This window comes from Molossus molossus, unplaced genomic scaffold (assembly GCF_014108415.1).
Source record: "Molossus molossus isolate mMolMol1 unplaced genomic scaffold, mMolMol1.p scaffold_m16_p_19, whole genome shotgun sequence".
NCBI lineage: Eukaryota > Metazoa > Chordata > Mammalia > Chiroptera > Molossidae > Molossus > Molossus molossus.
In genome coordinates, this window is record NW_023425354.1 from 24148561 (window position 1) to 24174193 (window position 25633).

The 25633-nt window shown below is 45.5% G+C and overlaps 1 protein-coding gene across 2 annotated transcripts in view; it reads left to right on the top strand.

The window, feature by feature from the left end:
* The first annotated feature begins 19476 nt into the window (after nucleotides 1-19476).
* The window catches only part of CA10 (carbonic anhydrase 10), a 460283-nt gene continuing 454126 nt past the window's right edge, over nucleotides 19477-25633 (top strand). Inside the window, exons 1-2 of one of the 2 annotated variants that reach the window (XM_036268332.1) lie at nucleotides 19477-19993; nucleotides 20951-21582. In XM_036268332.1, the coding sequence (XP_036124225.1) occupies nucleotides 21522-21582 (61 nt within the window). In that variant the 5' untranslated portion in view covers nucleotides 19477-19993; nucleotides 20951-21521. Of the gene's footprint in view, nucleotides 19994-20588; nucleotides 21583-25633 lie in introns of those variants that run through there. The other variant, XM_036268331.1, reaches the window with a different exon arrangement.

Below are 25633 nucleotides of genomic sequence, written 5' to 3' on the forward strand. Positions count from 1 at the left end.
ATAATGTAACAAAGGAACCTAGCTTTGTACTGCGTTAGTACCATAGCCCTACACAGAAAAATGATTTCAAGCAATTTAAAACATATTTATTATGTTGAATATCTCTAATAAGATACATTCCAATGACAGTAAGAATATTTTTTAAAATCTTGTTAGCCATGCCTTCAAGGTAGAATTGGTCTTGTTATTTTGAAATTATTACACATTTTGGAATCTGAAAAATTAATAATTATGTTAGTGACACTGGGAATAAAGACTTTTGACACGAGAGAATGATCTATAGATACAGATTGATGAGGTTGGATGAAAATTTAGTAGTCCTAAATTTTAATTGGAAGTACGAATTTATAATATGTTTTATCTTTAAAAGAAATACATAAATAAATATGCATATATATGTGTATGGATATATATATACACACACACATACATCTATGTATATATGATATACATATATACATATATTCCACCACCACTGCTCAATTCTCTCTACTGAAAGGCTTAGAAACAATGACTAACCTAGGAGCAATGAGCATCCCTACCACTCAGATTATGGTCTTAACTACCAGGCCTCTGAGAAATTGTTGATTCTAATTCATGGACAGCATTTGTACAAGCTGAGCCTTTAACATCTCATTCTGCCCGAAAGCAAGGAAGTTACCAAAGACTACATTGCTTTTTTACTTACTAACATATTCTGCAAGCAAATAAAAATATTTTTTATTAATCCCTGTTTTGCATTTACTCTGGCTTTGCCCCCATTAGAGAGTAACATGTGCGCGCGCACACACACACACTTCATGAATTTGTGGTGGATAAACATAAACATGATTACACTTGAAGGGAGAAAAAGAGTAGACCCATTAAAAGTCCATTTAGATAAATTAAAACTGCCCTTTATGTCTAGCGTCAGGTCTGCTGAAATCCACCCTCACTTAGATTTGCTGTTATATGCTATTGATTAACTTGAAGTCTTGGTAAAAGGTTTATGTTGCCTTTAATAGAAATTAAATACAGAGGAAACTGGATAAAATCAGCTACCAGACTATTTCAATTACATAATTTATAATTGTATTAAAACCTCTCACAACTTAAAACATTTTTCTTTTATTGAAAGTTCCAGTTCTGTATATTTGATGTTTTATTAATTGGTGCCTAAATGTTCACAAATGTTGTCTCTTTATTGGAGACTGTGTTTTTAGTACAATAAAATAACCAGCGTTACCCATTTAATGTTCCTTCCTTGAGTTCCACTGAGCTGGAATAAACATTTCACCTATGCTCTCGTTTTCCTGGTGCGTTTCTCTTAAACATAGCATTGAATTTTGCATTTTATTCAGTGAGCGAGTTTGATGCAAGGGATAGTTCTCTGCCTGTCGAATTTCAGCAGGGATAAATGCCCATAAACCAGAAAAATTATCCTTTCCAGCTCAGCTATGATACAATAAAGGGGTGGAGCCTGACCACATCCTTGGTTGCCTGTTAATAAAAGGATACTGGAATGTGGTCTTCGGACCATTGCATCAGAGCCATCTGGGAGACTTGATGAAAAGGTAGGCTGGAGAACTCTACCTCAGACATCCAGTCTGAGTCTCTGTGGGGACAGAGTCCTTGCATCTGCATCTGCAGCAAATCTCACAGGTGATTCCTACAGTCATTACAATTTGACCTGAACGATAATAAAAAGGCATCACTAAAATAAATTCACTTCTTATCTATTTGGATGATTTTAAAAGGCAAGCTTCCAAATAAACTTTTTCTCTGTGCAGGAAGAGTTAGAGTTAATAAGATGAATTTGACAACATTCACAGAAGAATTTTTTTTTTTTCTATTCCCTCTCTCTCATTAACTCAGAATAACACAATAGAGGAGGGTAACTTAGTGTTCAAATTTGCCATCCCTCCTGCCCTAGATTTTTCTCTCACTTTGTCCAAATGTTTCCCATTTCTACCATCCTACCATCTTTGGCTATTTTGACTTCCCTATTTATATTTCATGATCGTATCCTATAGGATCTTTTGTATAAACAAACCAAGACATACACACACACACACGTATATATTGCAAAAAGGAGAAAACACGTTTGAAATGATAAGTGTGTTAACATGCTCTGATTACCCAGCTTCCTCTCTTTTAAAATTCCTATGCAATAGAGTTTCAATTTACCAGGCCAAATACCTCAGTATTTTTGCTGTCAATCAATGAAGCTATAACATGTAATTCAATCATCATGCATTTCTTTCCCCACTGAACAAACATTTGCTGACTTTTTAGATTACTCTTTTGGCTGAAATAACTGGAAACATTGTCTAACACATGGTGGTGTAAAATAACGAGATTGAGCCTCTTCCCTCTGCCCAAGGCATTAGTGAGACAAATTTCTGTTTATTCAACTCAATTTTATTAGGTCAGGTCATCAAAATGGGACTCTGTGAAAGTTTGACATCGCATGTCAATTTATTGGTTGCATTCCTAAGGGAATTCAATATACTTTTCTCTTGGGAAAGACTTCCCTCCTAGGCCCCTATGAAGCAAAGTCTCCAGCAATGTCATTAGTGGGTTCCAAATACCTTTTCACTAATAAAGGTTGTGTTTAAGCCTTAGAGGCATTGTACAAATGAAGTACGTGAACCTTTAGAGAACATCTAGTTACCCTTTAATATTTTTACATAGAAGGAAACTGAGGTACTCAGACATGAAAAATGTCTTGCTCAAGGCCAAATTCTAAGTGACAAGGCTCAGAAAAGTATGAGTTCTCGGTCCAATGTTGCATTGGTTTTGCTACGCACCAATAGGACGTGTCAGGATATCATTTTCCGCATGTCAATGAAACTTTTCTTTGGACCTGTTAGTGAAGGTAGCTAGTTAGTTAAGGACAGGAGCACATGGAATCAGACATTAAGCCTGATTCACCGGGAAGCCAAAGCAGTCACAGGCTCCCCGGGGGGACAGCTTCATCCTCCCCCTTAGGAGACTTACTCCCAGGGGTGGGCAGGAAGAATCAGTTTTCCAATCTCCCCAGTGGACAGCCAGCCATTAGCCAGGATTACTGAGGGTGGGATAAAATATCAGGGGAAATTCCTGCGCTAGGCACGTGCCCAGTAGAAGCCAAGATGGTGCAGGGGACGGTAAGCACATGTGCCGTAGAAACCAGATAACAGGCAAAACTTTGAGGCTTGCGTGGGAGGAGCCAAAATTGCAACAGAAAGAGGAGGTGTCTAGCCTGGGAAAGGACTGCATTGAATAAGGGACACAAAACCCCAGAAGATCCAGAAAAGGGATTGGTTAAGGGGAGAGCCCAGCACTAGCCCACAAAGAGTCAAGGAAGAGCTTGGTTAGTTTGAAAGAAAGTTTACCCTTCCCAAACCCAATTAGATACAATCAAAGTCTGGCAAAGGGTCATCTGTTTGTTTGTTCGCCCATTTGCATGTTCTTTTCACAGCAGTTCAAAGCGTGGTCCAAGCACAGACCCGAGCAGAGCCCAAGGGCAGCCTGGGCGGTGAACGTATAGATGAGGAAATGTGACACCGAGAAGCCCTGTGTGTATGGGCCCTGGTCCTCCTGGGCTTGGTGAGTACCAGGCTTGCAGCCTCAGAGACTGGACTTATTCCACAGCAAGATGGAGCTAAAACACCTGGTTGTGGATGAGACGCGGGGCTTCTGGGACAGTCCTTTGGTTTTGCTCCGCTCGTCCTCCTATGTGTGGGTCCCCAAAACGCTTTACTCGTGATTCCATGGAAGAACACTATTACCACCAGCACCAGATCTACTGATTCTTTACCTGTTTGCAAAAAAACGTTATGAAAGTATTCCACAAAGAATTCCTTAGCTCCTCTATTTCTCCATCCCTATAACCATCAGCAGGACACTACCCTTGAAATAGACCCCAAATCTCATCACTTGCCCTCCTTCAAGGCTCCAACATTTCTTGCTGCGATACCGTGATTTATAAGAAATACATATATAGATATATATTTAGTCTCCATCCTCATTTCTGGCACAGAGCTCCTAAAAACCTTGAAATTGCCCTAAGTGGTTAAGAGCAAAACAGATGTCTTTTGTTAGGTTAATGAGGTGATTTTTAGGATGCCCTTAGGTAACCTCAGGGTAACCAACCAGGTGATTAAAGGGTTGGACGTTTTAGCCCCACCCCCAACCTCAAAGGAGAGGAGGGGAGCCAGGGGTTAAAGCGATCACCAATGGCCAATGATTGAATCAATTATGCCTATGTAATGAAACCTTGAGAAAAACCCCAAAGGATGGGATCTGGAGAGCTTCCAGATTACTGAACACATGGAGACTGGGAGACTATACCTTGCCCTATGCGACTCTTCCATCTGGCTGTTCATGATAATACACTGATGACCTCGGTGAGTAAACAGGTTCCCTGAGACCAAGGAGGTGGTAAGGGGACCTGTGCTCGATAGCCAGATGGTCAGAAGCACAGGTAACCACCTGGGCAATAACAGCTTCTGAATTGGGGTGGGGGCTTGTGGTCTTGTGGGACTCAACCGTCAACCTGTGGAATCCGTTGTTATCTCCAGATAGTGTCAGGATTGAGATGAATCATAGGACACCTTGCTGGAGTCCTGAGCATTGCTTGTGGTGTGGGGAAACACCCCCGTCCCCAACACACACACACACACACACACACACACACACACACACACACTGGAACTGGGGATCAGAACACCAAGAACACCTATTCACTCACCTAGTCTTCGGCTATCTCTTCTCCCAGGTGATCTCCTTGCTTCCCCCGCTCTGTGGTTACCCAGGTCTACTCTCTACATGGGAGCCAAAGCCAGTGATCTCAAAACGATGCAGTCGTTGATCAAAACACTCCAATAGATTCCCCATCCCTCTCGGAATAGAATCCAAACTTGTGATCATGCCCCGCAAGATTTGGTAGGATCAGATCATGCCTATCTCCCTGACTTCATCTCTCACCACCCTTCCTCTGGCTCATTCCAGTAGAGCTGCACAGGTCTCTTAAGGTTCCTCAATCATGCCAAATCCCCATGCTTTTGGGTCTTAGCACTTGCTGTTAGCTCTTCTAGAAATGCTGTTCCCTCAGATTCTGCCAGCCAGTCCCTGCTTAAATGTCACATTCTTAGGAAGGCCCAGCCGGGTCACCTGGCCATACCCTGTCCTCATCACCTGGTCATTCTGTTGTCTTCCTCTGCTTCTGTCATCTCCTCAACATTTATCTCTCTGGCATTTAACTATATGCGGGTCCATTTATTACCCCAACTAGAATATACGCCTCATGAGAACAAAGATATCTGTCTATTGTATTCATCTTGGATGTCTTACCATCAGAAAGATTACCTGTCATGTAACAAGACCTTAATGAATATTTACTGAATAAATAAATATCATGTTTCTTTCACTATCTGGTAAAAGTAAGAACATATATACACACACATGCATACACACACACATGCACACACACATGAATAACCTGCTGTGGTCAGACCATACTTGAAATAATGCATTTAATTCTGGGTACACTTTAATAGATTGAAGAAGTCAGGCTATTTATTCTAAAAAATGTTTTAGGGAGAGTATAATGAAAAAATATCATTGAAAACCTGATAATCTGCTACTTGAAAGAGACATAAATAGAGCAAGGATAGGGCCCAGATAAATGGAAATTTTGAAATAGAAATGAGAAGAAAACAGATTCTAGGTCCTTTCTAAGAAAGCACTCCTAATGATGTAAACAACCAAAGGTGGAATGAGCTGCAGTGTGCAGTAATGAGACCCCATCGCCTGAGGTATGCAAGCACAGCCTGGACAAGCCGAAGGGGAACAGCTATGGAAAGGGACTCAGCAGTGAACGGGTAGCTGTGGGCAGTGGGCTGAGTGACCCCTCCAGCACCAAGGTGCTCTGATACAGGTCTCCCCAGTGTTATCACTGTTCAGAACACTTCTGAGTCTTTATTACAAATTGCTTTCAAAATCTGTGACTCATTCCTTAGAATATATTCATTAATGACAAGTCCAATTCCACTGAAGAAAGGCAGGGATGAAGCCTGTTGATACATTTTCTATTTTTTTTAAGCGGTTGTGGCCTGGCTGGTGTGGCTCAATGGTTGAGCATTGACCCATGCTCCAGTTCAATTCCCGGTCAGGGCACACGCCCACACTGTGGGCCCGATCCCCAGTGGGGGCCATGCAGGCGACTACCAGTTGATGTTCTCTCTCATCAGTATTTCTATCTCTCTCGCTCTCTCCCTCTCCTTCTTTCTAGAATCAATAAAGAAAAAAAAATTTTAAGTGGTTATGACTATAATATAGCCATTTTATTTGGCATGACTTTTAAAATCCATTTTCAAACAAGAATTTCCATATTATTTGGAGAAATGATGAAATTGTCAAAAAATCCTTTTCTAAAGGTCTTCCTTTAAAGAACAAAATTATTTGAACATGAAAACTCTGCTCTGTGTAAATAAAAAAAACAAAATGAAAGATCCTAAAATCATCAAATTACATCATAATCTCACATCATAAAACATTCATTAACTTCCATAACCTATGCAGAGTGCTCTAAGTAAATATCTCATTTTAACTCTTTCATAACATATTTCATAGCAATAATATTAATAGGGCCTGCATTTATCTGTAAATTGAAGATCAGATATGTTAAACGGCATTGTTCTTAGTTACACAGAAAATCAAGGACAGAGTACAGACCAAGTCCCAAACTATCTGATACTAGATTCGCGGTCATATATTTTTTTAAAATCATATTTATTGATTTTCAGAGAGAGAAGCAGGGAGAGGGAGATAGAAACATCAATGCGAGAGTGAAACATTGATCAGCTGCCTCCTGCATGCCTCCCATTGGGGATCCTTCCCGAAAGCTAGGCATGTGCCCTGACCAGGAATTGAACTGGCAACCTTTCGGTTCACGGGACGATGCTCAACCAACTGAGCTGCATTTGCCAGAGCCATGGTCATATTTTACCCCCATGCTGTTCTAGAGTGAAGTCCTACACCAGCACTGCAGAATTCCAGGCCCCCCTGGAGGGGCGCAGAAGGAATCATTCTGGGCGGTTTATTTTCCCCTCCAGCTGCATAGGAGGCCTCCACTTCAGCATCCTTGCCGGACTGTTCCGGCTATAAAGCACAGTAAAACGCCGAAGATTATTCCTCTCTCCCATAATGTGGGCCTCTTCCCGCCAGTGTGTGGAGGGCCGTGATGGATTTTCCGTACACTTTATAAATTGTCACACCCTTGTTACTTTGTTTTCCAAAATCTATGTACATTCTGTGGCTTTATGTTAAGCTTGGGTTGCTAACTCGCACATTTATTCTAAACTTAATTGAATTTTTATTACTCATGATAAAACTGGTGTTTTGCATTTTGCACAATATTTCTCTGCTGTGGGGTTTCATAAGGTACAATTATAGTTGAATCAGAGCCTGGGGCAATTAATTATTAATGAATGGAATAAAGATATTAATGTGTATCTGTAACAAATGAGAGGCTACCTCTGCTTCCCTCAGTTGTCACAGCACAGCCTGGATGTTGATGTCCTTTCTTCGCCTTATTCAGTACATCCCTATCGAAGGCTGCCACAGAGAGGTTATGGAATATTGGGACCTTCTAAATCAAGGCCTATGTGTGTATGCATATGTGTGTGTGTACATATACAAACATACCTACATGTATAGAGGCATACAGATATATATATACATATATACGTGTACATACATACACATATACGTACAGATATATGTATACACGCATATATAAAATGTGCAATGATTTTTTTAATATATATTTTTAATTTTTTTTATTATTATTTATTGATTTGAGAGAGAGAGAAAGGGAGAAGGAGAGAGAGATAGAAACATCGATGAGAAAGAACATTCGTTGGGCCCTGGCTGGTTTGGCTCAGTGGTTAGAGTGTCGGCCTGCTGTCCAGAGAGATCTGGGTTCGGTTCCCGCTAAGGGCATGTACCACAGTTGCAGTTTGTCCCCAGCCCTGGTTGGGTTGTGTGGGTGGCAGCCACTCGATGTGTCCCTTTCATGTTGATGTTTCTCTCTCTCTCTTCCTCTCTCTCCCTCCTACTCTATCTGAGCAAAAAGTGGAAAAAATGTCCTCAGGTAAGGATAAAAAAAAACAAAAACATCAGTTGGCTGCCTCCTGTATGACCCCCACTGGGGATCAGGCCCACAACCTGGGCATGTGCCCTGACTGGGAATCAAACAGGCGATCTCCTGGTGCATGGGTCAACACTCAGCCTCTGAGCCACGCAGGCTGGGCTGTGTAGTGATTTTTGTCATCACATCCACTACCCAGTAACCCTGTGAAGTAGGAGACTCAGTATATAGTCTCTTAGTTTTAAAGATGAAGAAACTAAGGCCTGGAGATTTTAAGCAAGTTCCCCGTGATCACACAGTAAGTGGCAAACCAGGACTCAAGCTCATATCTCACGGATCTGTCCACAGAAACGGGGTGCTCAGGAGCTAACGGTAATGCCCCATGTATAGGGTTTACTCTGCACCAGGCACATCTCATTTTCACCTCAAAGCAGCCCGGTGGGGTAGGTTAATCCACATCTTACAGTAAGAAAGCAAGAGAGAGAGAGAGACAGAGAGAGAGACAGAGAGAGACAGAGAGAGAGAGAGAGAGAGAGAGAGAGAGAGAAAGGAAGACTATTACAAAGTCAAAAAATAAAACAACTAAAACAAAAACTCAGGCTGTGAAAAGTTGAGAACCTTGCCCACAGAACCTCTAAATGGCAGTGCAGTGACTTCATCCCATGGCTTCTAATTTCTGTTTGTTCTTTAAATCTCATCTTCATGTTTTCTCTCTGATGAGGTTAAGAAGAGGATCTAGCCCTGGCCAGTTTGGCTCAGCGGTTAGAGCGTCAGCCTGCGGTCCGGAGAGACCCGGGTTCGGTTCCCGCTAAGGGCACATACTTCGGTTGCAGTTTGTCCCCGGCCCTGGTTGGTCGTGCGGGTGGCAGCCACTCGATGTGTCCCTTCACGTCGATGTTTCTCACTCTCTCTCCCTTCCTCTCTCTCCCTCCCACTCTATCTGTACAAAAAAATGGAAAAAATATCCTCGGGTGAGGATTAAAAAAAAAAAAAAAAAAAAAAAAAGAAGAGGATCTAGTTAGTTCATATCAAATAAATGTTGCTTAAAATATAAATATCTGCTTGTATATTGTTTACTCCCCTTTAACCTCCCCCTCCTAACCTCCAACTCCATCCAACCAATCAAAGAGCATTGCCTTGGCTATGGGGGAAGGGATATCAAACGGGATGCATGAGAACCATAACCTGGTATATATACACTAAGTGCCTGGTATATGATGTTTTAAATTCCTGGTTGCATAAAACATATTGGCATTTTCCGATTACAGTCCCACAATGATTTAGATTAATTAATAATTATTAAGTACTTATAATATATTCAATGCTTTTATGACTATTATATGTCACGGTCTCAATCATTCTACTCTTTTGCAAAAGAAATTCTGGCTTAAAGTGCTTAAGGGCCCTTTGAAATCCCATAGCTGGTAACTGGAAGGCTTCCGATTCAAGGTCCAGTGAACTCTGCACCGTGCTATACACACCTTTCAAGTCAGGGAGACTCGCCTCTGCCAGCTCTGTCAAACGATCATGGTTCACGCTGGACGTTCCCTTTCTCAGTTCTTCTAACGGTCTCCACATCTGTAGGTCAGCTGTATTGCCTCTCTAACTCAGGTCAAGTCTAACTCAGGGCCTCCAGACAGACAACATCTTTCTCCTTTTTGCATTGACCTGTTCTCTGGCAGGTTCCAGGGACGTGGAAGGGAGGCACAGTCCTGGCTGCTGCTGGCTGGTTGGGAGCTGGTCCCAGCTGTGATCAGAGACGGCTCTGCCTCTGTCTACGGCGGCGCTGTGAGTGAGATGCCCGACTCAAAGGTAGGGGGAAAGACTGTGGGGTGGGCTGCTTAGTTCACAGGGCAGGGAGGGATGAGCACAAAGACAGGTATTGGAAGATCAACTCCTCGTAACGTTGTAGGTAAGATATCAGAACTGCTGGGGATTCAGAGAGAAAAGTACTGCTCAGCCTCTGCACATACAGTGAAAAGCAGCCAAGCAGCGACACTTCATTTCCAAAACCCGGGGCTGTAACAACCGAGGAATCTCTCAGCATTCGAGGATGACGTTCCCCGTCGGAGTCCTGTCGTCGTTACTAACCGCTCATCTTTTAGTCCCGAATCCTTTCATACCCTGCTCTGATGCTGTGCCTGAGTCTTGATCTAACACTTGTCTCTTCTGTCAGGTTGTGCCCTGTTCGGTTTTTGCCAACAGGGGGAGCTAGAGAGAGAGCAGAAGGCAAGAGGCTGGAGAAAGGACCTGATTCATTCTGTTTCGCATCCAGCTTTTCTAAGTGTCTCGGCAGCAGCTCTTGGTCCATTTTCCAGTTTCTTCCAGGAGCCTCAGAACCAGCCTTCACTGCCCTGTAGCAGGTATCAGTACCAGCCGAACAGCACACCCTCCTCTGAGCGTCGAAGGCACCAGCACCAAGGGGAAGCACCTCCTCTGGAGAGGTCTGGTCCGGCTCATCAGGACCCGTTCTCCAGGCCTCTGCGTCCTTCCAACAGCCCCAAGGCCTTTGCTTTGTCTCCCCAGTAACGGGGTAGCTGCTTCAGTCACTCTCTCAGTGTTAATTTAGTGTTTCCTGCTGGCTTTTCAGTCCTTCAACTCCAGTTAAGTCCATTCTTTACATTAAATTGTTTCAAAAAATAACCATTGGTTGTGTTTTCGACCGGACCCCGCGTAGTTCATGGGGCCTGCAGTATCTAGTTTCGGTTTCCCCTCCGTGGGGAGTGGTGAGACTGAGGGTGTCAGGTTCCCTTACCTCTACCTCTAGTTCCCGTCTTTTAAATTGGGAAAGAGCTTCTCCACCAGGATAGGCCTATCAGGCTGCCTCAGCGGCGCCCCCTGCTGGTGTCAAGCAGGTAGCTGGGGGCAGATGAGGAGAAGAGGCGTTCCTGGAAGAGTTTAGGGGCCAAAGGGTTCAGATTCAAATCACCTGAACCATTGTAGACCATACTGACTTCCTTATACCAATGAGCCTATCCAAGCTTTCCATCATTTGATTGTGTGACTGCGTCACCTTCTGCCTCCTTAAGAATCATTGTAATTCATGAATAATTTTGGTGGTACGTGCCCCTAGCAGGAACCAAACTCCGGACTCTCTGGTCCGCAGGCCGATGCTCAGCTGCTGAGCCAAACTGGCCAGGGCTAAGTCATTTTTTTTAAATGTTATCAAACTACTGAAGGTAAACGAGAGCCTTTGGGAGTGGCACTCACATTCTGCTTGATAAGAATCCGCCTTCGTCCCTTTCTTTGGTTAATGACGACTATTGGGCCAACTAACTCAAGCAGTTATTGACTGAACTGAATCCAAGAGTCAAAAATTATTAGGGCAACACCTCTGCAGTGACCACTACCTCCTTCTGAAATTCACTGATACGAGGAGAAAACAGAGCTTGTTCTGCTCATTGTCTTTCTAATGAAAACCCCAAAGGGAAGAGGGGAGGCCTGCATTCCCATTCCCAAGCAGACTGAGAGCCAGCCACCAGGAACTCCATTTTGTTACGTGAGAAGTGAGCGATTCGAAAGGGAAAGTATACTCCTCTCTTTAAGTAGTTGACCCTTTAACATATATTTAAGATGATTCACATCCATTTCAAAAAAGAAAATATTTTCCTAGAGAAATAATAACGTATGAGAGATTACAATAAAATAGATTTTTACACGCAATATCTATGTCCTTTTCCCTCCCAAGAGGAAACTCAGCTTAAGGTAATATCAGCACTTAAGAGTTTTCCATAGAGTCATTAAGAGAAGGGATTGGAACGAGTGAGATGAAAACCATCGCTTCATTATAAGTTTATGTGACATCTACCAGAACCTTGGTAAGTTATAGTACTGGACAATGGCATGTTTAGATTTTTTTAACGAAGGTGCTAGTCATCCGGACTGCTTTGGTCTCACCTGCTGTTAACTCCGTGTTGGGGTTATGGCTACTCATCCCTGTCCTGACCTGCTTGGCAGGAGGTTCTTCTTGACTTAATGTTTTCTCGTCTGTCTGACCGCAGTCAGACAGCAGATTCAGAACTCTTCTAGTTTCTTATCGTGATAACTCAACTCCTCCTGCTTTATTAAATTCGCACGGTAGTAACAGGGAGAAAAATTCTGCTGTGGAAGTTGGATGAAAATCCCGAACTCCCGCTTTCAAGAGAAGAAAATAAGCTGGATGTGGTGAGCTCCACAGCAGGGTCCCCTCCTCTGTGCTAACTGAGGGACGGGATTCCTTTTAGAGCCTTCCAGTGACAACACTCCTTGCTTATTGAACATCTCCAATGCTCTGTGGTCAAGGAATGGTATTTCATGCAAGCATTTGACGTCGAACAGCGCTGGGTTGAGGGAGGGGACGGGTACTGTTTTCCTGAGCGTAGACTGCAGTGCTGGTGAGTGTGCACCGAGGGCTGAGAGTGTGGCCGAGAAGTCACCCTTCAGATAAGTGTGCATGGGAAAACACGGGCTCGAGGCATCTTATACAGGCTCGAAAGATCCCACATGAGACCTTTGGCAATGCTAGTCAGTGTCCAGAGTGGGACGGGGACGAGGAAGGGCCATGGGTTTAGGGAAGGAAGACTTCATCAGATTTACTCTTGACCTGGGCCTCCAGATATTTGGAGTGAGTCTGTCTGCCACAATCACTGTGTATAGATTTTCCTAATAAATAAATGGGACATAGGACCCTATAATCCAGCATGTAGAAAATGCAGAGTAGTCAACCAAGATGTGTTTTCCAAGGGCAACATAAAAAGCAAGACTTAATATGTGTAATTTTAATGGTAATCGTGGGGGAGGCAATGTAAAAAAAAAAAAAAGAAAAAATTCCCGGCAAATAATTTAAAAACCTAATGCATTAGTTGCTAACTCTGAAATTATACAGATGGGAGCAGGCTGTTGTCCTAATTAAAGCCTCTCTTTAAACCGGAGAACCATTATGAAGCTAAAATCCTCTATATTGATCTATAACTGCTACCTGAAGGTACTGCAGCTGGTGTAAGAAGAGGATTCTTTTTCCTATAAAACTACACTGAAAAATGTTTAATGCAGAAGAAGTATACACACACACACACACACACACACACACACACACACACACACTGTGGGTAGAGATGGAAGTGCATTGTATAGAAAGCAAAAAATCTGGGGAAAACATCTTCCACTAATTTGTATGGATTTAGAGAATATGTATATTTTCCATGTTTAGCTGCTGTAAAGTGTTATTTGGTAACAACAAAAAGAATAATGGAAGTTTTTTGGAAGAGGTAAGTCATCGACAGAATGAGATAACTGGTTGACCCATGAACAGGACCCGGGAAATCAGTCTTCTCAACCCCTCCACTGTCCTTGGAATGTAAGTTCTGCCCACCATTCCCACCCTAGGATTCATTTTAAGGACACAGCCTTGAGAGAGGAAGGTGTTGTTGAGACCATCTGGATGGTATATGTCACTGAACCCTTAAGGCCTCTATTCCATTTTAAGATGTTGGCACTTGGATGTGGAGATTTGCTCATCTTGTGACCACCTAAAAACAAGTTCATATCTAAGTTCCCTTGCTTATTAAAACTGCCATCAGCCAATCTGGAGTGGTCTGCCTCTTTCCTAGCTCTCTTCTGGCCCTCCCTGTACAGGGGCCAGCTTGGGAACCAGCAAAGATTTTAAAGTAGGAAGGCTGGAGTCAAGTTCTGCCTCTGCCTCTACTTCTGTCTGTGTTTGAATGTGGACACATCACTGAACCTCACCTTAAGCCTCCATCTTGGCACCTGAAAAATTATAGGAGTTAAGCTAGATCAGGTCTGAAATTATATTAATGTGCACTTGAAATTTACTATGAAACTTCTACCATGTATCCAAAAGATTGTAGTTATTTATTTATTTTTTTTTTTTTAAATTTTCTTTATTGAATTTAGAGAGAGAGGAAAAGAGAGTGAGAGAGAGAGATAGAAACATCAATGAGAGAGAACATCGACTGGCTGCCTCCTGCATGCCCCCCACTGGGGATTGGGCCCACAACCTGGGCATGTGCTGTGACTGGGAATTGAACTGGCAACCTCTTGGTGCAGGGGTCGATGCTCAACCACTGAGCAATACCAGCCGGACAAGATTGTGGCTATTTGAATAAACAAGCAAATAAACCTTTTCAACTTTCCAGCAATCGTTTACAGAGTACCTGCTATTTATTTGTTGCAAATGAGTCTTCCATTGGTAAGATCTTGAGTTCAGGAGGAAACTGGATATTTGAGAGAGAGAGTAACTGGGATGAGAAGAAGAAAGGTATAGCATGGGTTTCACTAACTTCCAAACTGATGTCCAAATCATTTACCAAAATGCCATAATGTTACCATGACTTCCTACTCCTTAATCACCTACCAAAATTTAAACAGCAAATAAGTCATAGCATTTTATAGGAATGACATATCTGCTAGCTCCTTTAAAAAAGAAAATTTTCTATGTTGGTTATAGTATGAATGAGAAGAAATTTTATTTCAGAAATATGAGCACTAATTAACCCGTTATCCAGTCTGATGATAAAGAGAAGAAACTGACCTGTTTTCCTGGTGGTACATCCTTCTTCACCATCCTCACAATCTGGATCCAGAGAACTGAACACACACTCAAAAACCTTAACATCTCTGGATTTGACTCATTTATTGAGAAAAAGGTCTCAAACTAATGCCTTAAATAACCCACATGAACCCACTGTCGAAAACATAAGGTTGATTCCTGAATAGTATTGAAAAGTGGCAAGCTTTTCCTTTGCAGTTACTTCACGAAGTTTCATTGATCTACCTTTGGCATTTTTCATGTGACCCAAATGTCTATCAGCACGTGGTAGGCAGGATAATGCCTCCTCACCATGAGATGTCCATGCCCCAATCTCTAGAACCTGTGAATATGTTCCTTCCATGACAAAAGGGATTTCTGCAGATGTGATTAAATTAAGGATTTTATCCTGGATTATCCAGGGCACCCAATGCAATCACAGGGTCTTTATGAGAAAATATGAGGCAGTCAGCAAGTCCAAGGGGGAGATGTGCTGATGGGAGCAGAAACTGGAGTAAAGCCATTGCTGACGGGGAGCCAGGGGCCAAGGAGGGAGAAAAGCTAGAAGCTGGAAGAGCGAAGGAAGGGATTCTCCTGCAGGCCTCCAGAAAGTACAGCTCTGTGGACACAGCGGTATGAGCCCCATAAGATGACTCAGTTCAGACTTCTGATCTGCAGAACTGTACGATTAAAAGTTGGTATTGTACCCTGGCCAGTTTGGCTCAGCGGTTAGAGCGTCGGCCTGCGGTCCGGAGAGACCTGGGTTCGGTTCCCGCTAAGGGCACGTACCTCAGTTGCAGTTTGTCCCCGGCCCTGGTTGGTCGTGAGGGTGGCAGCCACTCGATGTGTTCCTTTCACATCGATGTTTCTCTCTCTCCCTCCCACTCTACCTGAACAAAAAAAAATGGAAAAATGTCCTCGGGTGAGGATAAAAATAAAAAAAAAAAGTTGGTATTGTTTTAAGCCACTAACTTTGCAACCGGAAACTCATGCATTGATGGATGGCCTCAACTTGCATGCCAGATAGCAGAATCCTAGTCCTCTTTTAAGGTCCTTCCCTCCTACTAACTCTTTTTTTCTAAATTATTTTTTCTTTATTGATTTTTAGAGAGACAGGAAAGAAGAGGGAGAGAGAGATGGAAACATGGATGAGAGAGCATCAATTGGCTGCCTCCTGCATGCCCCCCACCGGGGATTTGGCCCACAACCTGGGCATGTGTCCTGACCAGGAATCGAACTGGCGACCTCTTGGTGCGTGTTCAACCACTGGGCCACACCGGCTGGGCCCTCCTACTAACTTTTGAGGAGTCCCTGTAGGGATGACTCATCTGTGCTCACAATCCAAGGGAGCACCATTGTCTTCACCACCACCCACCTCTTTCCTCCGAAGAGCTCTCTGTTCTGCGATGGTCTGCCCTTTTGTCACTGTCCATCACGCTCCGCCATTTGGGGTCCCACCAAGAGCTCTCTCCTGCTGCTTCAGCCACCTCCACGCTGGTTTCAGAACGGCTGCAATCGCCCTGTAGCCCAAGGGTTAGCACTGAAGTTTGCCCATAGTATGTTACATTGTTTATCAATGGTCCTCTGAAAAGACAACAGAAAGGAAAGACAGAAATATCATTCAGAGATGAAATTTTAACCGGTTACTAGAAATGATTATTCTCAGATAACGGAATTATATGCCAATTTTAGTGGTCTGTCTTGGTGGATGATCCTGCCATACTACAAGGCTTCCTCCCTGCCTGGCTCACAGCCCACTCCTCAGTGCCAGAGTGCAGCTCCCCCCTGGCCATTAAACATGCTCCCGAATGGCTCCTTTGCCTCATCCTAGCACACTGGAGAGGAAGTATTTCTTGCTCAGCTCCACTCTAAGGCTGATCTTCCAAGTCTTCATTTCTGTCCCAAGATCTGCCTCTCTCTAGGAATGACTGACTGGATAATTGCCACTACCTTCAAAGGAAATCTCCCCACTTAATAAATCATATCCTAGGTTCCCAGCAGAATAATTACTTTACAGCATCATAGTCCAATACCTGTAAGACAGATGAAGATACAGATACAGTGTCAAAGCTTCTTTACAAGACAGCTTCCAAATTAAAGAAAGAATTGAGAAAGAGAAGTTCAGTAAAGAACCCAAATGATTTCAAGATTGTCCTCTCCCAGGGAGTGAACTGTTACCCCTGCTTTCTGTGGGACAGCTGGAGTTGGCCTTTACATTTGGTCTCAAGATATTCTTGTCCATGTGCAACATACCTGCACTGACTTTGTAGAAACAGAGAGTAGAAAAGAGACAAAAGATGAAGGCAGATATAATGGAGAAAGAGTCTTTGTAGTTAACAAGATATGGGTACAAGCTCATTAAAACTATGAAAAAAAGTGCTAAAGATAAATATGGTTTTGGCTTCATGGTTTTTCTTTTTTCATTTCTTTTGTGGGTTAAAGAATAAACACTTAAAGAGTGAAGACAGAAGGTTCCTACTGCCCTGGCCGGTTTGGCTCAGCGATTAGAGCATCGGCCTGAGATCCAGAGAAGGTTCCTACTTACTACATGTTTTTATTGAGTTGTATTCTGGATTAAGATGAAGATTTTCTTAAAAACATGTAGGTGCAGCCTAGAAATGAATCAAAAAAATATTGTGTGTTTGTGGTTTTTTCCCTAGAAAATGCTACTATAATCAGGCCCGTGTGGCTCAGTGGCTGAGCGTCGACCCATGCACCAAGAGGTCTTGGGTTCGATTCCTGGTCAAGGCACATACCCAGGTTGTGGGCCCGATTCCCAGTGGGGGGCATGCAGAAGGCAGCCAGTCAGTGTTCTCTCTCATCAATGTTTCTATCTCTCTCTCCCTATCCCTTCCTCTCTCTCTAAAAATCAATAAAGAAAAAAAACTACTATAGAGAGTCAATGCTGTGTTCAGTGCTATATTTCAAGAACAGAATTGGCACTTAGCAGGCACTCAGATTTGCACTAGAAATGCCTTTGATTACTCCTAATTCCCAGTGATCTTTTCTTTCTCCCATTTCTACTGTAGTTAAATTCTAAACTGCATACTTACTGTTACATTTCATCCTGCCTTTAATTGACAGCATCATGTGTGGATTTATGCTCTACCTAAGTACAAAATGATACTTTTCATTGTACAGAGCATGAGGGGAGATAGTGTCGCATGATCTCTGAGTTTGGATGCCTGGCTGTAATTACTACACTACTATTTAGTAGCTGCGAGACCTTGGGCAAATAGCTACTCTGGGCCTCTGTTTTAGCATCTGTAAAATGGAAGTAATAAGATTTATCTTATATGTATGTTATGGTGATTAAGTAATGTAATTAATGTAAGGGATTTGGCAATACATGCCACATAGAAAACAATGCATGCAAGTATTTCTTACTTAAACAAATGCATTGATCGTTTTTGTTTATTTTTTAAATTAAAAGTACTTGGTGGCAGAGACTAGATTAAATATTTTTGAGAGAGCTGAAGGAGAGCGAGCATGCAGGCTGAAAAGGGAAAAATTGAATTAAGTATTCTTTTACTGACTTTAGCTCCTAAGGCAAATGTAGAGTGGAATATGGTCTTTAAGCTTTTTGAAAACAAGGATTACGGATTTTCAATTACAAAACTCCAGCGTCATGCCACAGTGCTTGACACATATAAGGCACGCACGTAGTATTTGCATAACTTATTAATAAATAAATGGGTAGTAGTATAAAAATCCAGGCACCTCGCTTCAGCTCCCAGAGTTCTCCCGCCGGCCAAAAATTCATTCAGCTCCCAAATGCATAAGGTAGGTCACTGCCCTGGGTTCCAAACCCTCCCTAGGATGTACTCCGTTCATATTTGGCAAAAGGCTTTCTTTCTCCCTTCAAAAAGTCCTTTCGTGCGGTGGACTTGCAAGGAGGCATGGAGACAAACAGCCCCCTCTCCCCATGTTTCCCAAAGGAGCTAATTCTCACTATCTGAGGTTCTTTTAATGTTCTGAAGGCTCCATATCTTTCCTGCGGAGCCTGTAGCTCTAGAAATATGAATCCTGGTCTTTCTTCATCTGGGCCTAGATTTTTCCTATGCGTTGACCACCTGGAGTCCTTGGCCTTCAAGTCAGAGAACAGATCGTCGGGCCACACCTCCCTCTTAAAGAGGAGGCAAATCTGCAGGCGGTTCTTTTCTGGAACCTCCGGAGGCTGCAGGACTAAGCAGCTTAGTCTCCCAAAGGGAGCCCCGCCTCCGAAGCTCCCGCTGTTCGGCTCTGCTCCCTCCCACCTCCCCTCCATCCCCCACTGCCCCCGCCACTCTACAAAAGGACCCGCCAGACTCTGGGCAGTTGGTGTCAGTTCAAGAATCCTGGGAACGCTGCGGTGTAACTCCTTTGGCTTCAACACCGCACCCTCAGATGCCACACAGTCTGGAGGACTCGCTAAACTGACTCAGTGCGGATGAATGGTACCCTCTTCCCTTCTCCCGCTCCCTCTCCACTCATCCACCCTTTATGCGGTTATTAGACCGAGGCTCACACTGCAATGGCTTCTAAACATCAAAAATAAAAATGTGCCAAAAAGTCCCCCGCGGGTTGTGTGTGTGCTTGTCGTGTGTCCATCCGCGCTTGTGCAAAATCTCCCAACGTCACAGTTTGGATTCCGAACAAGCGCGCCGAGAAAGCCGAGATCTTCCCAGGGATCCCCCTACCCTGCCTCCTCTGCTTCGGTACTCCCCAAAAGGTAGGTCTGGGCTTTCTCAAACCACTGCTGCAGCCACCGAGGAGATCCATCTGCTGCGATTTCCCTCTCTCGCGCTCCCAGCCCGCCTCTCAAGCGAACAGTCCCGAGAGCAGGGTTTCCTTCCACTACCCCAGCATCTACACTGCAAGCGGCCGACCGGGGGTTAGCACTTCCCTGGCCTCAGACAGCCTGCTCCTCGCGAGACCAACGGGCCCGCGGGCTCCGGCTCCGGCCTGGGCGGTGGGTGTTCCCGCCGCTCCCACCTTCCCTTGGGGCCTGGGAAAGCCACGCGCGGAGCGTGTGCACGCGCGCGCGCGGATTTGGTAGGGATACCTTCACTAGAAGCAGCTGAGTGTCAGGGGTAGGGAGTACTCTGGACCCTAGCAAAAGCCTCCAAAACACTGGAGCTTCCCGAAAGATAAACAATTGGAAGAAAAGAAGGGGAGCCCGTTCCTCTAAACCCCGGGTTTCCAACAGTCTTGGATCCTCCCGGAGCTGGGCAGAGGCGCAGTTGGCCGCAGCCGCTGCTCGCACCCGGACTTGGGCAGATGCCTTTTCTACTTTCGGGAGGAGGGAGGTGAGGGACTTGCAGGCGGGAGTTGCACCTGCTCTGGGAACCTGCTGAGAAGAGAACTTTGGGGTAAGTAATGTTCTGGTGCGGAATAGAGGGGAGGAAGAAGGGGGAAGGAGAGGGACGAGAGAAAGAGGGCAGGGAACGAATTATGCAAAAAAAAAAAAAAAATCCCCAATATTCCGCAGGAGAGGGAGAGCGCAGCAGCACTCCCAGGATGAGTCCCGCCAGGGGCTCCCGCGCCGAACCGGGGCGCGAAGTTCTTTTTAAGGAGAAGAGAAACTCCCCAAATCCCGGAGGGTGACAGAGGCGGGCGGGGCGGAGTTGGAGCCGGGCTGGGGCCCAGGATGCTGCCGCGGCGGCCCGAAGCTCCGAAGCCCAGAGCTCCGGTCTTCCGTATGGCCGCGTGGAGCCTCACCTCCCCACCCCGGCCTCCCGTCTCCGCCCCCGGGAGCGGGCGGCCCGGCCGCCGTGGGGTCTCCCGGCGGCGGCGAGGACGCTCACCTGGCTGAGCCTCCCCCTCCCGCCCCCCTGGCTGAGCCTCCCCCTCCCGCCCCCCCTGCCCTCCCCCTCCCGCCCCCACCTGCCCTCCTCCTCCCGCCCCCCCTGCCCTCCTCCTCCCCCGCTAATCGGGAGCGTCGGGATCCGTAGGCGAGGAAATAACGACCCCTGCAGTTGCATTGCGGAAAATCGCGGCGGCGGCGGCGGCGGCGCTGGTTGCGGGCGATGGAAGCGAGGGTTCTGGGGAGCCCAGGAAAATAGCAGAGGAACGGGAAGCGCGCTCGCGACGTGGGGAGCCCGCGGGCCCCCGACGCGCCCGGGTGCCCGGCTCCCCGCCGTTCCCGCTCGGCGCCCTGGACGCACCGCCCGCGTCGGGCTCGGAGGCAGCGGGCTGCGCGCGGACCTGGGAGCAGGAGGGTCGGCGGAGGCTGCGGGCGGCCGGCGGTGGCGGGCACTGATCCCTGCCTCTCTTTCTCAGTCTCCCTGTCTGCTGCGTCTGCGCCTCCCCCCGCCCCCCGGAAGCAGGAGGAGAACGGCCTCGGAGCGGAGCGGCAGCCACCCCCTGACCATGCCCCGGTGAGGGGGGCGGACTTCGAGGGCAACTTGTCGCGGACTGCCTGGGCTCGGCCAGCGAGCTGCGAGCTGCCGGGGGCCCGGTACGGCGCGGCGCGGCCCGGCGGGGGGCTATCGTCTATGTCTTCTTGGGGCGCCAAGCGGATCGGGGTCTCGTTTTTGCAGAAAGAGCCCAGCGCTGGTGGCTTCAGGTGGCTGCCGCCTCCTCTGCTAGTGTTGTTTCCGCCGCTCCGGCTAGGAGCAGAGACCGTTGAGCGGGGAGACCTCCGGGGCAGCGAGACGTCGGACATGTGTCAGCACATCTGGGGCGCACATCCGTCGAGCCCGAGGGGAGATTTGCCAGAACAATTCAAACTGCGATATTGATCTTGGGGGTGACTGCCCCTGACCGGCTGTCCGGTGGGAGTGCGAGTGTGCACTCGCTTGGAAGTGTGTGAGTGTGTGTATGTGTGTGTGCCGTGTCGGGCTCCCCCCTGCCCCCCGTTTTCCCGTCGAGTGATGCACTTGGAATGAGAATCAGAGGATGGAAATAGTCTGGGAGGTGCTTTTTCTTCTTCAAGCCAATTTCATCGTCTGCATATCAGGTATGGGACGCGCTGGAGTCGCGGCGGGTTTGTGTTATGTTGTGTTTGGAATGTATGGGATCTTAGTGTGCGCGAGACCCAGTGGCCTCTGGGGGTGGGATGGGAGGATGGTGGTGGCAGAGACCTTTCCAGCCCTGCGGGTTTGCTGCCTTCAGAATTAAAAAACCTAAACCCAAGGGTGTGTGTGTGTGTGTGTGTGTGTGTTGGGGGGTTAGTATTTGTATGGAGTTCTGGAACGTAAAAGGGGGGGGGGTGAGAAAGAAGAGGCAGATGGTTGTTGATTTTCAACTGCTTTCTGGCTGAGAACTCTGGCACCGAAATCTGAGCCTTGGCAACCCCCACCCCCATTCCCTGGCTTTCAAAGTTCCCAAACTTGGTGGTTCTGGCTGGCAAAATGGACGCAGAGCCCTGCCCTGGTATCTAAGCACTTTCAGGGGACTGCAGGAGGATGCGGGACTGGAGAATAGCATCAGGGACCAGAGGGATGTGGAGGTTCTCCATGCCTTCCCCAAACCCAGCAGGCCTGGTGGTGATGGTCTGAAACATCCTAACCCACTCCTCTCCACCCTAAATAAAGGCAAACCCCATCTGAAGCAAAACAGCATTATGAATACCACTTTAGTCCCCGGTCCTTTCGAATTCCCCGTGGCAAGGATTTGCTGGCTCAGATTCACTGACCTCAGGCTAGTTGTGCCAGTCTTTGGTTTTAGCAGCTGATGGCAAGCCAGTGGAGGTGAAGGAGGTGGGGCTTGTGCCCGCCTGCACCTGTGCGTCCCTGTGTTGGAGGGGATTCTGATTTCGAAGCAGGGTCTTTGTTGGTGCAGGGAGTTGGGGGTGTGAGAGAAAGCTCAGGATCAGCAGCATTCCCCAGTTCAGTTTAGTGCCTCTTCCCATTGACAGTGCCCACCCCATTTCCCTCCACACCTGTCATTTAGGTACCCAAGGTAAGTCCCCTTTGCAGTGCTCCCCCTGCCTGCATTCCCTCTGCAGAATTGGGGACTCGGCCAACTTCCCAGGAAGTCCCCAGAAGAGGAGAGCAGAATCCCTGCCCCTTTGAGTAGACACATTTGAGCAGCATTGGGGGACAGGGACATGTTTCCTGCATCTTCCTTCAGCCCAGCCAATCCCTGCCCTCTAATCCGAAGCCGATTCTGGGTATTAAAAACCCTTGTCTGCTCTTACCCCGGACCCAGATCCAAAGACCGCTATTCAGTTTCAATGTTCTCCTCATAGGGCAGGAATAGGAAATCTTTTATTCAAAATTATTCTTTTTGGGGCTTGCCACCCTACAGAGACATTAGAGATATGTTGTGTGCCTGGCAGGTAATAAAAAGTGCCCTAAAATCTTCTACTGGGACCTCTTTTACCCCATCCTATATCTAAGGAACAATTCCTAGGTGACTTGTAAAGGTTTATGTCAGTCATATATCTAGGATTGAACTGGGTAGCATCTCACCAGGCCTCATTCTGTGTCTTTCTCCTCTCTATGTCTATTTCAACATCTCTCTCTCTCTGTCTCTTTCTCATTCCATATTTCACTAGTAAAATAGCCTTTCCCTACCTCTCTCCAGCATCACAAATAATTTTCAAATGACACAGGCCATCTGAGTCCCTTTAAGGTTTACAAAGGGTTAACATCATTGAGGCTCCACCCCACCCCACTCTGCCCCAGCATCCTTCATTTCCAGCCCCTGCATCTGGTCAGGCCCTCACAGGGGACCCAGCTGAGAATGGGTCTGTTCTTAGCCTCCCATTAATGGGTTCCCTGTCACAGCTATTCTTGGTTTGGTGTATCAGCAACTAAATTACATAAATAGAAGCAGGAAGAGATTATTTCTAACCCAGGAGGTGTACTGTGTAGTACGTGGCCTTTCACATGTATTTACTCAGTAATCGTCATTGCTAAGTAATGAGAGGATAAAAGTATAAGCGAAATTGCCAGCTATTAGCTAAACCCAGAGAACTAGGTTAGCGTTGGAAATGCCTAGTTAGGAGCTGCATTAATTTTCACTCTATGAAGACATTTAGGCAGAGATGCAACGTTATGGACTCTGTGTTTACACATCCATACACTTAACTTTAAAAGGCCATTCCTTCTCCCCAGCCAGGTGGTCCTCGTCCTCCATAAGCAGAACTACTCACTCAGTGATGTCCATGCATGTCACAGTGCTGATTAGTAACATAATGATGACTCACAGTTTGGGGGACTTCGTTTTTTCCATCTGGTAGCCTTAAGAGGTTCAGGAATGCAATGCACTAAAGCTGAGAAATTGTCTCAGGGAGACTTTAGTGGGTCTTTCATTTCTATCTCCATGATTTGCAGTTTTAATTTACTCACGACTTAGCTTTACCAAAAGGAACATGGCCCTTGATTGTAGAACCTACTAAATCTCAAAGTAAAAAGAAAAAAAAAATTAAAACAAAACACCTCTCTACCATATTGGGATGAATTGCCCTACCCAGGAAATGGGTACTGATTCTTACCGAGCTACCAGGCATCAATAATTGATGCCTTGCTGGGGTTGGCTTCATTACTGGGGAATACCAGACTAGAAAAGGCCAGAAGAAGTCTGCACTGTAAACATTTTGCAGAAGGAAAATTTGGGTAGTAGATCTGGGCTGGGGAAGATATAGCAACTGAATTTCAGTCAGTAGCATTAGCTTTCAGGAGCACTCTGGTGCTTTGTAGCTTAGTGTTTCCTTGACCAAAGGTGCCTACCCTCATCCATCCCATCCTCTCAATTAAAAGTATATCCCAGGAGTTTTCTCCCTAGGCCTGTGTAGATCTATTGCTTAAAATACAGAGACCTGCTCTTGGTATGTTTGATGGCTCTGCACTAGTCATTTGGTTGTGATAAAGCTGTGATACTTCCCAGCGTTGTTGATCCTACAGGGTAATCGAAAGGAACAAAACGCTCCTTACAAAATGCCTTGCATGGTGTTCAGAACACAGTAACCACTGGCCACAGTGGGACTGGGGGTCTGCTTGGCCAGGCTTAGCTAGCTGCTGCTGGGGAGGTAGCATGTGTGCCTTCTATTTGAGAGATTGTATCAATTTGGGCTACTTAAGGACAAGGCAGGGAGGGAGGCTGCAGAGGGAATGCAATGTCTGGGAGTTCTTGGGGCTCCACATTTGCCTCAGATCTCATTTTCCTGGGAATGTAAGGCAGTGAAGATCCATGAAGAGGGGTGTGTGTGTGTGTGTGTGTGTGTGTGTGTGTGTGAGAGAGAGAGAGAGAGAGAGAGAGAGAGAGAGAGATTTTCCCCTATGCTAGCAAGAGCACCATTCCATTCTTACAAAAGCAGCTGAGATCTGTGAGGATGAAGACTTAGCAGCACCAGGAGAGAATTTCCTGGTGCAAAAGCAGTTGTCTGAGTTAATTTACACAAGGCATCCTATGTGACTTTACTTCGGTTTATTTATAATAATAACAGCAATAGCGATTAGAATTATGTGGTGTTCACATATATTACAGAATATTGGGTGTATTTTAACTCATCTATTCTTAGAACTGATAGGGTAATTTTATAGATAAGGCAGCCAAAGCCCATAGAGGTTCAGCCTGGAGGATTCACAACCAGGTCTGAGTCAAAATTCAGTGTATCATTTATGTTTTGTTTCAAGATTTCTTTTAAATGTTGTTGCTCAGTATTTTTTTTTCCAATTTTGATTCTCTAATTGAAAGAGTAAATTGTGTTCAGTGGATGTAAGTCTTAAGAGAGTTTGAAAGTAGAAATTTAGGGTGATTGTAGCTAGAGCTAGAATTAAGGTAGCATTTGAGTTCTGCATGACTGTCAATCAAACAGATGAGACCTTTACCCAAGTTTGACCCCCAGTGTCTTATGATAAGCAATGTGTTTCATATATTCTCTTCCCTATCAGAAAATTCAAATGGTTTACCTTCATCTGCTCTCCATGTAGACAGGGATAATAGTACATAGCCCACACATTTGTTGGATGGTTTAAATGAGATCATGTGTTCAGTTATTTTTCTCTTAGCGCAGTACAGTAATAATGTAATTATTTTTTTCCTACAAATCTGGCACTGCA